The sequence below is a fragment of the Phocoena phocoena genome, chromosome 20 (assembly GCF_963924675.1).
Source record: "Phocoena phocoena chromosome 20, mPhoPho1.1, whole genome shotgun sequence".
Taxonomy (NCBI): domain Eukaryota; kingdom Metazoa; phylum Chordata; class Mammalia; order Artiodactyla; family Phocoenidae; genus Phocoena; species Phocoena phocoena.
The window spans coordinates 18018978-18034464 of NC_089238.1; the positions used below are offsets into that span (position 1 = coordinate 18018978).

General features: G+C 40.2%; 1 protein-coding gene across 1 annotated transcript in view; it reads right to left on the reverse strand.

Moving 5' to 3' along the window:
* TDRD12 (tudor domain containing 12) overlaps positions 1–15487 on the reverse strand; it is an 80643-nt gene that overhangs the window by 32383 nt on the left and 32773 nt on the right. The window contains exons 9-13 of the mRNA XM_065898357.1: positions 8326–8420; positions 6474–6550; positions 3540–3623; positions 2076–2136; positions 1630–1737 (exon numbers count right to left, since the gene is read on the reverse strand). Of these exons, the coding sequence (XP_065754429.1) occupies positions 1630–1737; positions 2076–2136; positions 3540–3623; positions 6474–6550; positions 8326–8420 (425 nt within the window). The remainder of the gene's footprint in view (positions 1–1629; positions 1738–2075; positions 2137–3539; positions 3624–6473; positions 6551–8325; positions 8421–15487) is intronic.

Consider the following 15487-nt stretch of genomic DNA (forward strand, 5'->3'; position numbering starts at 1 on the left):
CCACCCTTTGTGCTGCAACTTTCTCAGTTGAATTTCTTGGTTTGGTGGAGAACAAATTTCGGCAGCTTCTCGACAAAGGGTGCAGGGGAAGGAAATCGGAGATTCTGCACGTGTGAAAATGTCTTCATTCTATCCTTACACTTCAGGAATGGTTTGAGTACAGACCTCTAGGCTGGAAATAACTTTTCACGAGAATTGTGGAGTCACTGCTCTGCTGGTGAACTGTGGGAAAGTCTGAAGTCATTCTGATTCCTGACCCCGCCGTGGGATGGGTTCCTCCTCTCTGGAAGCTTTCACGATCTCTGAATCCCTCCAGTTCAGATGCTTCGTAGCAACGTGTCTACGCTCCTGCTCCTCGGTTGTGCTGGGTCTCCGGTCGGCAAACCCTCTCAATTTAGAAAGTCATATCCATTAAGTAAGGAAAGTGTCCATGTGTTATTCTCAGAATTTTCGGTCCTCTGCCGTCATTCTTTCTAGAAATCCCACTCAGATACGAGACCTCAAATTGACCCTCAAATTCTCTTTCCCCCCCCATTTCCATCTCTTTGTCTTTGTGTTCTACTTTCTGATTGTTAACTTCTATCTTACCTCTCATATCTACTGTTTTTTTATTTCCATAGCGTTTTTAATTTCTAAGAGCCCTTTTTATCTCTGACTGTTCCTTTTGTTTTTAGTAGCACCCTATTATTGTTAAATCCAAGCAATATCTTCTCTTATCTCTGAGGATATCTATTTTCTAATGTTTTCTTCCACTCCTTAACATTGTTTGTTTCTTTCAGAGTTTGTTTTGGTCTTTTTTTTTTTTTCCTAGGTTAAGGCTTTCTTCCAATGTCCAAGGATCCCTGATGTCTGCTCACATCGAGGACACTGAAAGCTGACTATATCCGCAGGCAGGGCAGAGCTCATCACCATGTGAGCGTCACATCACTGCAAGGAGACAGGCAGCGAGCATGCATTTTTACTGAGAGGATTCGAAAACAGCATCACCGCAAGGTCATTCTCTAGCGCCATTCGGTTTCTCCAAACAGAGCCTCCAATCTCCTTCCTGAGAAACTGGCTGAAGATGTTCAGGAAACAAGGCAGGGAGTTCACTGCCCTCCCCGTGTCACTCCTTCCTCAGGTGGTCAGCCATCCTGGCTGCTTCTTTTCCATCTTCCAAAAGCCTGTAGAAATTCCTTGTCCAATAAAGGCTCCGCTCTCATTCTATTCATGCTTGTCGTTTTTTTGTTTTTACTTTTTTTCAGTATCAAGAGGGAAGTAGATAAAGATTTATGATCTAAACCGATGATCTAAGTGAAACCACAGGTCTATAACGCAATTCTGAAAAGAGTACTAAGAAGTACATTCTAACTGCCCTGACTACTTGTGCCCCTTCTAAGCCCCTTTTCAGAGGCGCATTTGAAAACTTATTTCAGAAAAGCACTTAGGTTTCTCCACAAAAGAATTATTCACTTATAAGAAGTTAACCTCGACTTTAAGAATAAATGAGAAATTAATAATAAAATCTTAAAAGAAAATTTCAAAAGCAAAGAAATTATATAAATGCAAACTTAAAACTGCTTTATTAAAAATCTTTCTATGTTAGAGCAGGTCAGTCCTCCTTCACAAGCCTGGTCTGAGCCCCGTCACCTTTTTCAGGTCTGCCGAGAGTGGCGCCGTGTTGATGGACAAGCAGGGCTCGACCCTGGTCCGCAGAACGACCAAGGGCAGCCGGGAGCCTGACTTCAGCCTCTGCAACTAAGAACACAGATGTCAGATGGCTCTGCCCTGTGGTGTTAGCACAGAATACCAAGAACTTTATGGAAATAAAGAAGATATAAGAGTTTGGTTTCCATGTAAAACCCTAAGTTTATATGCTTATAAAAACCCACCAAAATTACCAAAATAAAAGGAAGATTATCCATTACCCAAAAGAGCCATGTCTCTAAAGCAATAATTCATTAGATAATTTCTAAAAGGGTATCTTCAGGTAAAGTCCTCCATGCAAGGAGTTTGTCTTCATATCTCAAATCTTGAGGGAGGAAGGGGAAGGATTTAAAGAGTAAACAGTTTTCTCTTGCGGGTGTTTGCCATACCTGCTGCAGATCAGAGATTCCATCGGCTCTCAAATGATCAGGATTTAGAAACTGCAATAATCTGTAAAATAAAAGGATAATTTGAAGAAGAAAGGAGTGTTTATATTTCTTCAGTTGAGCTATTATTCTAATTCTTCTTCGACAGAGGTAAAATGAACTCTGCCTCCCAAGGCATGACTATGACATTCCTGCTTGTTCTGTTTTGCCTTGTCTATTGCTACATAAGGGGCCATGGGGGTCTTGCCAGTCTCATGCTTGCCCCCTCTCCCTCCCGCACTGGGCCCTGCTCTGTGGACACAGCACTGCCAATCCCAGGACCACTTGCTCTGGACATGGAGAAAGACTGCATGATCACTAGGTCATCTCATGTTTCTTCTAAGAAACCCACTGCCTCCTTCCTTTTTTTGCTGTTCGATCTTTAATCACTTCAAGGTTCCCTGGAACCCACCACAGACTGATAGAATAACTGATGTCATTTCACCAGTGGGTTCTAAGTAAAGGGCATGTAGCTAAAAGAAATGAGCTGCATGGATAACCAAGGTCTTTGGTTCCAAGGAAAATAACCTGTTGTAGCACCACAACTTTCAGGTATTAGGTGGAGGGATGCCTGGGTAAGAGGATGTCAACTCTGGTACATTAACAGCCACCCCCAGATCCACGGGCTCCATGGCGGCCTTCAGAGCCCTCGGCCCTGGACACGGTGAGGACCTCCTGCTGGGCAAGGGGACATCACAGGGCCACAGAGTGGCCTCTGGGAAGTCGGGACACCGAAATGGCTGTAGGGTCAACACCCTCTCCCCAGTCATCTCAGGCCAGTTAGTGGATGCAGTACAACCTACCCACTTCTGAACTGTCTCAAACACTTTGTCACTCTGGTGGTTTTAGAGCAGCCACAGTTACTTGGAACATAAGAGCATTTTTAAGCTAGTAGGGTAAGAAATCATAAAAATTGGTAGGAAAATATTTTGTAGACTAAACAAGTATAAAATGAAGTGATTGCTCTACTGTTAACACCTTGTAAGTGAATACTTTGTGAATCTGGCAGGACAAAAAAACCCCCCAAAATCCTGAAGTTCTACACTGCAAATAATTAAACAGTTTCTCCAGCAGGTGGTAGATCTATTTAACGTCAGAAAACTGGGAAGAAAGCAAGCACCAACCCATATAAAATCAACAGCCCCAAAAGATCAACTATATATAATTTGTTTCATAAAACTGTTCACTTGACAAGAGAATCAGGAACAGGAGGGAGAGCATGACTATTTACAGTGGAACAAAGCTTTAAACAGAAAACTCTACTCCAGCAAATGGAAAAGAAAAAAACGTGTGTGTATATATATTTATTTACTTTATAGGAATGCAGGTTTGAAATTAATAATAAAATCATATTTTCAATTCTTCCTGCTTACACTGTTTTTTACAATTATTTCAATTAAAAATTTAGGCCAAGAAAAAAATCCGTACTTCACACAGCTGTTCTTCTCATTGTATCCTTTCTTCTCAGCCAATCTAAGTGGTTTCTCATTTGACTTCTGACATAAAGCACCACTAGAAATCAAAAACTTTTATTAAAATTTCTGAACCCATTTATCCCCAACCTCAAAATACCGTTATTTTCTGGGAGACAATTTAAGAAGTTCCACTGGAGTAACCTGATCAACTTCAGTAAATTCTGTGAGAACTGAAACTGAGTCCTTTGAGTAGGAAAACCATTTTGACAGTCCTGGGCTGCCAAGAGGGAGCAAGCCCACTACATCCTCTCTTCCTTGCTGATTACAACTAGAAACTTGGGATGAAGTATGCAACGACTACAACTAAAACGTGAAAAGCCACCAGAGCTATGGAGAGTTTCCTGGCTTTCCCTTGGTGCTGAGCTGAGGGCAGCCTGAGTCGCAGAATGGCGTAGAAGATGCAGACATCAAAAACCCCGAGAGAAACTCTCTACCATCATCCCTTAGTATCTACAGGAGACTGGTTCCAGGAGCCCTGCGGATACCGAAATGCACGGATGCTCATATAAGATGGTGCAGTACAGTCAGCCCTCCGTACCCAAGGGACCTGTGTCAGTGCGGATGCAGGAGCTGTGAATAAGGAGGGCCGACTGTACTTCAAGCCAGAGAAAAGGCAAGGGCCTTAAACCAGAGGATGTAAGGAATCCCGACTTCTCTCTTCTCTTCCTCTCCTGGCCCTGCCCCAAGGGCAGCTCTGATCACGGAGCTGCAGGCTGCAGTGGTAACGGCAGTGTGGTCACTTAAAACCCTGAGAGAAAACTTCTCCCTCCCTCTAAGGAACCGGGAAATAGGGACCCAGTAGTCTAAAGACTGTACAAGGAAAATCCCCCTCATTTTTCCTCTCTTATTTCTATTGCTATTTTATTACACAAGCAGCCCCAATCACACAGAACTGCATGGTAGCTTCTCCACAAGAAACCATCTACCTGGTCAGAGGAACAGAGAGAGAGAGCATCTAGAAAATGGCGAATGTGAGGAAAATCCTGGGGGAAAAAAGAAGAGATAGAGAGCTGGGTGGCGGGGTGGGGGGGAGTCCCTTATTTCTTTTTATGGTCCCAAAAGAAGTCCCACGCTCACCCCAAGTTGAGCATATTCAGAACAGACCCAAAGCAGTGTACCAAAGACTTAGAAACAGTGCCGCAATCACCACCCACGGTAAGTGAGACAGAGTTTGACGTCTGAACCTTAAGGAAGTGATGACCTCCTGCTAAAACAAACAACAAAAACAACAAAGTTAACATCCTCCAGCGGATTCTAAACCAGAGTCTCATACCATAATATTCCAAATATCCAGGATGCAATCCAAAATTACTTGACATACAAAGAATCAGGAAAATTAGACAGACTGTAGAGGGAAAAAATAATCAACAGGTGCCAACCCCAGCACAGCTCAGAAGTGTGAATTATCAAGCAGCTATTATAACCATGCTCCATAAGAAAAGGAAAGGGGAGCACTGTTGAACGGCATGATAAGAACTCTTTCTTCTCAGCAAAAAAAAATACAGATTAGAAAAAAATTAAATAAAAATTTTATTTAATTATAAAATATAATACATCAAATAAAGAATTCACTGGATGGGCTTAGTAGCAAAATGGAGATGACAGAAGAGTCAATTAAACATAGATCAGCAGAATTATTAATACGACAAACAGCAAGAAAAGGTTGCAAAAATGAACAGACCCTCAGGGACATTTGTCTCATAAGACTCTCAAAAGGAGAGGAGAAAGAGATGAGTGCAGAAAAAATATTTGTAGAATAACAGCTGAATACTTACCAAATTTGATGAAAAGACAGAAACCTACAAATGAAGAACCCTAATGATCCCCAAGCATAAGAAACGTGAGCAAAACTACACCAAGACATGTGATACAATAATTAAATTGTTCAAACCGGCAATAAAGAGAAAATCTTAAAAGCAGAGGGAAAAGACATGCTGCACACAGAGGAACAAAGAAAAAAGACGATGGTAGATTTTGCACTGGTAACAATATGAGCAAGCAGATGGTGGAGCAACATCTTTAAATCACAGGGGAAAAGAAATTTAAACCTTGAATTCTATCCTTGCAAAGGTTTTGTGTTTTTTTAAATGAAGCTAAAATATTTTTTCAGACACACAAAAGCTGAAAGAATTCATCACCAGCAGACCCATAATACAAGAAATAGTAAAGGAAGTCCTTCAGGTAGAAGGAAAATGGTACCAGATGGAAATCTGCATCTACACAAAAACTGAAAAGCATGGGTGGTAACTACGTGGGTAGATATTTAATTTTTTAATTATTTATTTAAATCCCTCTAAAAGAAAAATCACTGCTTAAATACAAACAATAACAGATTCCAGCATTTATAACAAATGTATAAATAAAACGTATAACAACACTAGCATAAAGTTCAGAAGGGGAGAAATGGAAGCTTCCCATTTTAAGATCTTACACTATATGTGAAATGTATAACATTACAATACATCCTTTCTGTGATCTCATTAGTATCACTGACATGGATCTTGATGAGGACAGGGTTACAAAGTCTTTGATGCTCATCTTCAAAAATATAACAGACCATTCTTTGCTTTCCACCAACTTGAACTGCCATCTGGCCCACATTTACCCATCCTTTACCTCAAGACAGTGTCACTGGACCTGCCTTACAGACACAACTTTGTCTGATAAGGTAACAAGGAGACAAGAATCACTACCACTTTTTGGTCAACGGTGCTGCTAGCCAGTTGTCAAACATTTTAATTTTAAATTAACATATGTTTAATCGATATTTCCAAGGTCACTCTTTTTTTGAAACTGAATATTCTTCTATCATCAATATTACAGAATGCTGTATAAAACAATATTATACTTAAGTCTCTAGTCAATTACACTGGTTTTCAAATCATACCTTGCTGCTGGTATATCTGGATCGGCATACGTGGTTATGCCTCTTTTCATTGGCCAATACACTGAAGACTCAACACACTGTAAAACAATTTTTTTCAGAAAGAATAATTATGCTAACATGATATACATTCTTGAGGAATCAAAATTTCATGGGAGTTATTCTCACAGACAACCATCCCAGATAACATTCAGGCAACACAGATATGAAGAGACCAAGAACTGGAGAGCTGGGTGATTATGCCACTGCTATAACCACTAGATTGAAATATCCAAATAGCAGGCAGCTGCCTTTTCATATAATCAGTATTTAAAATGTCCTGGAATTACTTTCACCTGTCTTTTCAAAAGACCTGGAGGGACAGGTTAGACTTGACCTTAACTATCAGAGTGTCCCATAATTCCAGATTTTTACACCCTTGTTAAAATGAGAATAAATACCTAATTTTGTAGAGTGGTCAGTAAGCCAAGAACAAGGATTTGAGTTTAAAAGTGTCTCCCACTTGGAAATTTTATTTATAAGCCATGATTACTAAATCTTTATAAATTTAAGTAATTTTTTTTTTTTTTTTTTTTTTTTGTGGCGATACGCGGGACTCTCACTGTTGTGGCCTCTCCCGTTGCGGAGCACAGGCTCCAGACGTGCAGGCTCAGCGGCCATGGCTCACAGGCCCAGCCGCCCCACGGCATGTGGGATCTTCCCGGACCGGGGCACGAACCCACATCCCCTGCATCGGCAGGCGGACTCTCAACCACTGCGCCACCAGGGAAGCCCCAATTTAAGTAATTTTTTAAAAGTCTCTTCCGGACTCACATATTCCTTTTGGGAAACCCTTACTAGATGATACATGCGTCTGCTATGAAACACATAAAATACAAAATCATATACAGTGAAAATTAAGACTTCAAGAAAATTAAACCACCTAGGTTTTCTATGCCTACCTAGAGCTATCTCCTTATTTTCAACATGGACTTCCAGAAATACTCAATGCATTTCAAGAGTATATAGTATATATAACATGGTTTTTTGTTTTTTGTGTTTTTTTTGCAGTATGTGGGCCTCTCACTGTTGTGGCCTCTCCTGTTGTGGAGCACAGGCTCCAGACGCGCAGGCTCAGCGGCCACGGCTCACGGGCTCAGCCGCTACACGGCATATGGGATCTTCCCGGATCGGGGCACAAACCCATGTCCCCTGCATTGGCACGCGGACTCTCAACCACTGCGCCACCAGGGAAGTCCTGTAACATGTTTTTTAACATGAAGAATAAAGCATGCTTTTTCTTTTCACTTAGTAATATCTCTGGGAGTTAACAGTATACATTGCAGCTCATTAATTATTTCCAGTTCTCCTTCTGGCTAATCAGCAGGAATGTACTTTTATGATCCTTTGCAGTTACATGATCATATGACTTGCTTTAACCAATGATACATAATCAGAAGTGACATGTGTCACTTCTGGGTAGAAGGACTTTATAGCAGGTTCACAGTTCTCTTTTCCCTTTATCCCCCGCCACTACGATTATGATGTTCTAGGTGATGAACCCAGGTCCTTGAGTAAGGATTATATGGAGCAGAACATCCCCCCAGCTTCAAGAACGCATATTGTATGACTGCAAAACAAAGTTTTTTTGTGTTAAGCTACTAAAGTTAAACAACAACAAAAAGAACAAGGACTTGACAAGGGAGGAGCTGGAGTTACCCTGTTCTTTTGAAACAGAGCAAACATGTAAACTTATATTTTTTCATGAATGAAACTATCATAGCCATATTTTTGGTTCCTAGTAGATTTTAAAGGAGAATATTCTAAAATGAACATTATATGAACTTTGTATTTAATGAACATTTAAAAAGACCACCTTATTTACATCTTTTAAGGAGACGCACTGTTTCTTTTCTGATTTTTTTTTGGGTGAATCTCTCAATGAATCCGTATTACACTTTATAGTTGTATCTGCAAAATACAAATAGTAATAAAAATTATCTTAGAAAGTGTTATTAATAAATAGAAAATAGGACAAAAAGGATTATACTAGGGCTTCCCTGGTGGCGCAGCGGTTAAGAATCCACCTGTCAATGCAGGGGACACGGGTTCGAGCCCTGGTCCGGGAAGATCCCACATGCTGCGGAGCAACTAAGCCCGTGCACCACAACTACTGAGTCTGCGCTCCAGAGCCCGCGAGCCACAACTCCTGAAGCCTGGGTGCATAGAGCCCATGCTCTGCAACGAGAAGCCACTGCAATGAGAAGCCCACTCACCGCAACCAAGAGTAGCCCCCGCTCAGCACAACTAGAAAAAGCCCACGCAGAACAACAAAGACCCAACAACACAGCACCCACCCCCCAAAAAAAACCTTAAAAAAAAAAGGATTATACTAAAAAAAAGTACTATTGTAAAACCTTAATATATAAAATTGTTATGGAATAGGATTTTGTGTTATACTTTACTTGAGGGGATTCAATTTAAAAACCTTGTTTCAACCTATTAAAAAATGTTTTATAAATTCCTTTAATGGCTAAAAATTAACCATAATTTATTTTCCCAACTTGGCAGAATCTATTTTGCAAAGGTCACAACGTGACTCCCAACACACGCTATTCTTACAATGTGATCTTCACACTTCTGCCACGGAGAGATGGGCTCATACTCCTTTCCCGACTGCCTGGGTGGGCTTGTAAACATGGAAGGGGTGTTATGTGACTTCCAAAGCTAGATCACAAAAACGTCACACACTTATGACTTGCTCTCTTTGATGCTCACTTCTGAAGCCCAGCCGTCACGTTGTGAGGAAGCCCAAGCAACCAGATGGAAAGGCCACTACACGTATTTCAGATGACAGCCCCAGCTGAGACAAAGCAGACTTCAGATCAAAGAATATTATCTGAGATAAAAGGGTCATTTAATAATGACGCAGATCAATTCATCAAGAGGACATAAAAGTTCTAAACTTTCACGTACCTAAGTAACAGCCTCGAAATACATGAAACAGAAACTGATAGAATTGAAAGGAGACAAAAATAAAACAATTGCAAAGTTGGAGATATCAACATCCGTCCTTCAGTAGTTGATAGATGGGTTGACAAAAAAAAAATCAATAAAGACGGAGAAGACCTGAACAACACTATCAACCAACATGACGTAACTGATCTTTATGTAACGTTCTCCCCAACAACAGCAGAACATACATTCTTTTCAAGTACACACACAGCCTTTTCCAAGTGAGACCATATTCTGGGTCATAATACACGTTTAATAAATTTTAAAAGATTCAAGTCAGGGCTTCCCTGGTGGCGCGCAGTGGTTGCGAGTCCACGTGCCGATGCAGGGGACACGGGTTTGTGCCCCGCTCCGGGAAGATCCCACATGCCGCAGAGCGGCTGGGCCCGTGAGCCATGGCCACTGAGCCTGCGCGTCCGGAGCCTGTGCTCTGCGACGGGAGAGGCCACAACAGTGAGAGGTCTGCGTACCAGAAAAAAAAAAAAAAAAAAAGATTCAAATCATACAGATATATAATACCCAACTGAGAATCTGGAACAACTTAAGGAGTCAATAAAGATAGATAATACAAGCAGGAAAAAGAAAAGCGATTAGAATCTCCATGAAGAAATAAATGCTGTAATCTTATATTTGATTATTGTTATTTGTTGTTATTGTTGTTATATGATAAGAGTTGTTATTTTTCAGTTGGATTAGCTTTTTACTTATTGTTATGATGGAGTGGTGAATTCCAAACTCCCTTTGAAATCTTACATTTCAAAACTCAATTTAACTTCCAGTTTTGATTCCAGCACGTAAGGAGCTTGGAATTCACCACTCCATCATAACAATAAGTAAAAAGCTAATCCAACTGAAAAATAACAACTCTTATTGGATCTGACCTAAAAAATGAGGTTGCAGGGCAAACCTCTTCCCCGGCAACTGGAGAGACAGATGCGGGAGACAGAGAATCACAACTGATGGGAGCAGAAATCTCCACAGGAACCTGCACTGGAGCAGGAAAATCTGAACTGTAATTGACCATTTCCTGGAGGCTCAGGGTGGGAAAGTAAGTTAACAATTCCAGGAGGCCCCCAACACTTCTGTGAATCTTACCTACTGGAACTCTACCAGGTTCTCAGAGTGAAGATCATATAAAAATCCCAGTTGGGGCTGCCAGTAAGGGAGGGGGAAAATTAACCAATTTGAAATATGTCAGCACATTCTGTCCTCAACAAGGCTGGGCCTCAGGAGAAACTAACCAGAGCCTAAACTACTGCGGCTTTACCAGAGACTAATCGCCTTGGGGGAGGGGAAATACCCACTCTATCTATCTACCCCCTCCAGCCATCCTGTCCCCCCTAAAGCAGGAGAGGTGGAGAACTGAAAAGCACATGTGAAGGTCACAGCCCAGGGGCACAGGCTCCCAAAGATGGAGATCTAATCGTAGCATTATAGACCACTTACCCTCCCTCTACATCTTACAACCGTATCTTTAAAGGCCTACTTTTCACCCAGTATATCATGCCTGGTTTTAAACAAAAAAAAATAAATTACAAGGCATACCGAAAAGCAAAACAAGTGACAGTTTGAAGACATAGGGCAAATCAGAACCAGAGTCAGACACAGCAGGGATGCTGAAATTATTACACCAGAAATTTAGTACAACTATGATTAATAATTTGCCAAGGGCTCTAACAGAAAAACTAAACAATATGCAAGAACAGATGGGTAATATACACAGAGACATGGAAATTCTAAGAAGAATCAAGGAGAAACGCTAGAGATCAAAAACACTAACAGAAATGAAGAATGCCTTTGATGGGCTTATTAGTAGACCGGACTCATCTGCGGAAAGAATATTTGAGCTTGAGGATATGCACATTAGAGAAGGAATAAATGAAGGCAAATTAAAATGTTTTCTTTTTGAAAATAGATGTAATAGATAACAGTTTGTTCAAAATAATAGTGACAATGTATTTAATTACTTATGCATATACATCTAAAAATATATAAATATACATAAATTACACACACACCTATGTACACTTATGAGTGCATGAAATGAATAACAATGATACAATGGACAGGAGGGAGGAATTAGGAATACTTTGTTATTATAAGGTACTAGCATTACCCGTAAAGAGGTATAGTGCTATTTGAAAGTGGACTTGGATTGGTTGTAAATGTGTATTACAAAATCTAAGGCAACCATTCAGAAAAGTGAAAAAAGAAGTAAAACTGATATGCTAAAAAAGAAAACAGAATCACATAAAATGCTAAATTAAAGCTACAAATGACAAAAAGTGGAAGACAAGAACAAAAAACAAAGGCAATGAACAGAAAATAGTAACAAGTTTGGCAGATATTAATCCAACTAAATCAATAATCACCTTAAACGGTATTGGTCTAAATACACCAAATAAAAGACAGAGATTGACATAAATCCTAGCAATGTTTTCTTAGGTCAGTCTCCCAAGGCAAAGGAAACAAAAGCAAAAGTAAACAAATGGAACCTAATTAAACTTACAAGCTTCTGCACAGCAAAGGAAACCATCAACAAAACAAAAGACAACCTACAGACTGGAGAAAATACTTGCAAACAACATGACAGATAAGGGCTTAATTTCAAAAATATACAAACAGCTCATACAATTCAACATCAAAAAACAAACATACCAATTAAAAAATGGGCAGGGCTTCCCTGGTGGTGCAGTGGTTGAGAGTCCGCCTGCCGATGCAGGGGACACGGGTTCGTGCCCCGGTCCGGGAAGATCCCACATGCCATGGAGCGGCTGGGCCCGTGAGCCATGGCTGCTGAGCCTGCGCTTCCGGAACCTGTGCTCCGCAACGGGAGAGGCCACAACAGTGAGAGGCCTGTGTACCGCAAAAAAACAAAAACAAAAAATGGGCAGAAGACCTAAAGAGACTTTTCTCCAAAGAAGACATACAGATGGCCAACAGACACATGAAAAGATGCTCAACATCACTACTCATCAGAGAAATGCATATCAAAAGCACAATGAGGGACTTCCCTAGTGGTGCAGTGGTTAAGAATCCGCCTGCCAATGCAGGGCACACAGGTGTGATCCCTGGTCCGGGAAGATCCCAGATGCCGTGGAGCAACTAATCCCATGCGCCACAACTACTGAAGCCTGTGCACCTAGAGCCCATGCTCCGCAACAAGAGAAGCCACCTCAAAGAGAAGCCCATGCACCAGGACAAAGAGTAGCCACTGCTTGAAACAACTAGAGAAAGCCCACGCATAGCAACAAAGACCCAACACAGCCAAAAAAAAGCACAACGAGATATCACCTCACACCTGTCAGAATGGCCATCATCAAAAAGTCCAGAAACAATAAATGCTGGAGAGGGTGTGGAGAAAAGGGAATTCTCCTACACTGTTGGTGGGAATGTAAATTGGTACAACCACTATGGAGAACAGTATGGAGGTTCCTTAAAACACTAAAAACAGAGTTACCATATGATCCTGCAATCCTACCCTTAGGTGTGTATCTGGAGAAAACCCTAATTCGAAAAGATACATGCACCCCAATGTTCACAACAGCATTATTTACAATAGCCAAGACATGGAAGCAACCTAAATGTCCACTGACAGATGAATGGATAAAGAAGATGGGCTACATATATACAATGGAATACTACTCAGCCATAAAAAAGAATGAAGTAATGCCATTTGTAGCAACATGGATGGACCTAGAGATTATCATACTAAGTGAAGTCATGCAGAGAAAGACAAATATCATATATCACTTATATGTGGAATCTCAGATATGATAAATGAGCTTATTTACAAGACAGAAACAGTCTGACAGACATAGAAAACAAACTTATTGTTACCAAAGGGGAAAGGGGGAGGGAGGGATAAATTAGGAGTTTGGGAGCAGCAGATATAAACTACTATATATAAAATAAACAGGGAACTCCCTGGAAGTCCAGTGGTTAGGACTCTGCTCTTCCACTGCAGGGGGTACGAGTTTGATCCCTGGTCAGGAAACTAAGGTCCTGCAAGCCTTGTGGCATGCCCCCCCCCCAAAAAATAGATAAACAATGAGGTCCTACTGTATAGCACAATACAGTAGGCGATATTTCATTTTTGAATCTGTCTCCTAAGGCAAAGGAAACAAATGGTCTTTAATATATATAACTAAAAATAGAACTACCATATGATCCAGCAATTCCACTCCTGGGTATATATCCAAAGGAAAAAAAACCCACTAAGCTGAAAAGAAACATGCACCCCAATGTTCACAGCAGCATTATTCACAACAGTCAAGATACGGAAGCAACCTAAGTGTTCATAAACAGATGAATAAAGAAAGTGTGGTGTATATGTGTGTGTGTGTGTGTACATACACACACACACACACATATACACACAATGGAATATTACTCAGCCATAAAAAAGAATGAAAATTTGCCATTTGCAGCAACATGGATGGATTTATGCTTAGTGAAATAAGTTAGACAGGGAAAGACAAATACTGTATTATATCACTTACATGTGGAATCTAAAAAAATAAAATTAGTGAATATAACAAAAAAGAAACAGACTCACAGATACAGAGAACAAACTAGTGGTTATCAGTGGCGAGAGGGAAGTGGGGAGGTACAAAAAAAAAGGTAGTGTATTAAGAGGTACAAACTACTACATAAAAAATAAATAAGCTACAAGGATATATTGTACAGCACAGGGAATACAGCCAGTATTTTATAATTACTATAAATGGAGTATAAACTTTAAAACTTGTGAATCACTATGTTGTACACTAGAAACTTATATGTATTGTACATCAACTAACTGTACCTCGATAAAAAAATTTACAGCTTAAAAAAAAAGCTGAAGTAGCTGTATTAATTTCAGACAGAGTAGACTTCAGAACAAGGAAAATTATGGATAGAAGCAGTATATAATAATAAAGGACCCAGGGACCTCCCTGGTGGTGCAGTGGTTAAGACTCTGTGCCCCCAGTGCAGGGGGGGCTGGGGTTTGATCCCTGGTCAGGGAACTAGATCTCACATGCATGCAGCAACTAAGTTCACACGCCACAACTAAGCCTGTGTGCCGCAACTAAGGAGCCCCTGAGCCGCAACTAAGGAGCCCGCCTGCTGCAACTAAGACCCAGCGCAACCAAATAAATAAATAAATAAAATAATAAAGGACCCAATTCTTCAAAAAGACATTACAGACCTTAATGTGTATGTGCTTAACAACAGAGCATCAAAATATGTGAGGCAAAAACTGATAGAATTGCAAGGAGAAATAGATGAGAACACTGTTAGAGTTGGAGACATCAACACCCCTCTACCAAAAATGAACAGATCCAGCAGGCAGAAAAGCAGTTAAGAGTACAGCTGAATTCAACAGCACCACCAATCAACTGGTCTTAATTGATATCTACAGACTACTTCATCCTACAGCGGATTATACCTTCTTCTCAAGCTCAAATGGAATTTACACCAAGACAGACCACATAAAACACACCTAAATAAACTTAAAAGAACAGAAATTGTACAATGTACGCTCTCAGACCACAATGGAATTAAACTAACTTAATAACAAAAGGATAGCTGGAAAATCCCAAAACACTTGGAGATTAAACGACACACTTGTAAATAATATATGGATCAAGAAGAAATCAAGAGAAATTTTAAAACATTTTTACCTAAATGAAAATAAAAATACAACTTTTCAAAATCTGTGGGATTCAGCAAAAGCAGTAAAGAGCAACTGATATCGTTAAATGTTTATATTAGAATAGAAGAAAAATTTTTAATTAATAATATAAGTTTCCACCTTGGGAAACTAGAAAAGAACAGCAAATTAAATGTAAAGTAAGCAGAAAAAAGGAATAAAAATCAATGAAATTGGAAACAGGAAATCATCTGCCACAATTGAGGACATTCTACAAAATAACTGGTCCATAATCTTCAAAAGTGTCACAGTCAGGAAAATCCAGGAAAGACTGATGACTGCTGCAGACCGAGGGAGACCAGGAATTGCACCAAGTGGTAGTGAGCTG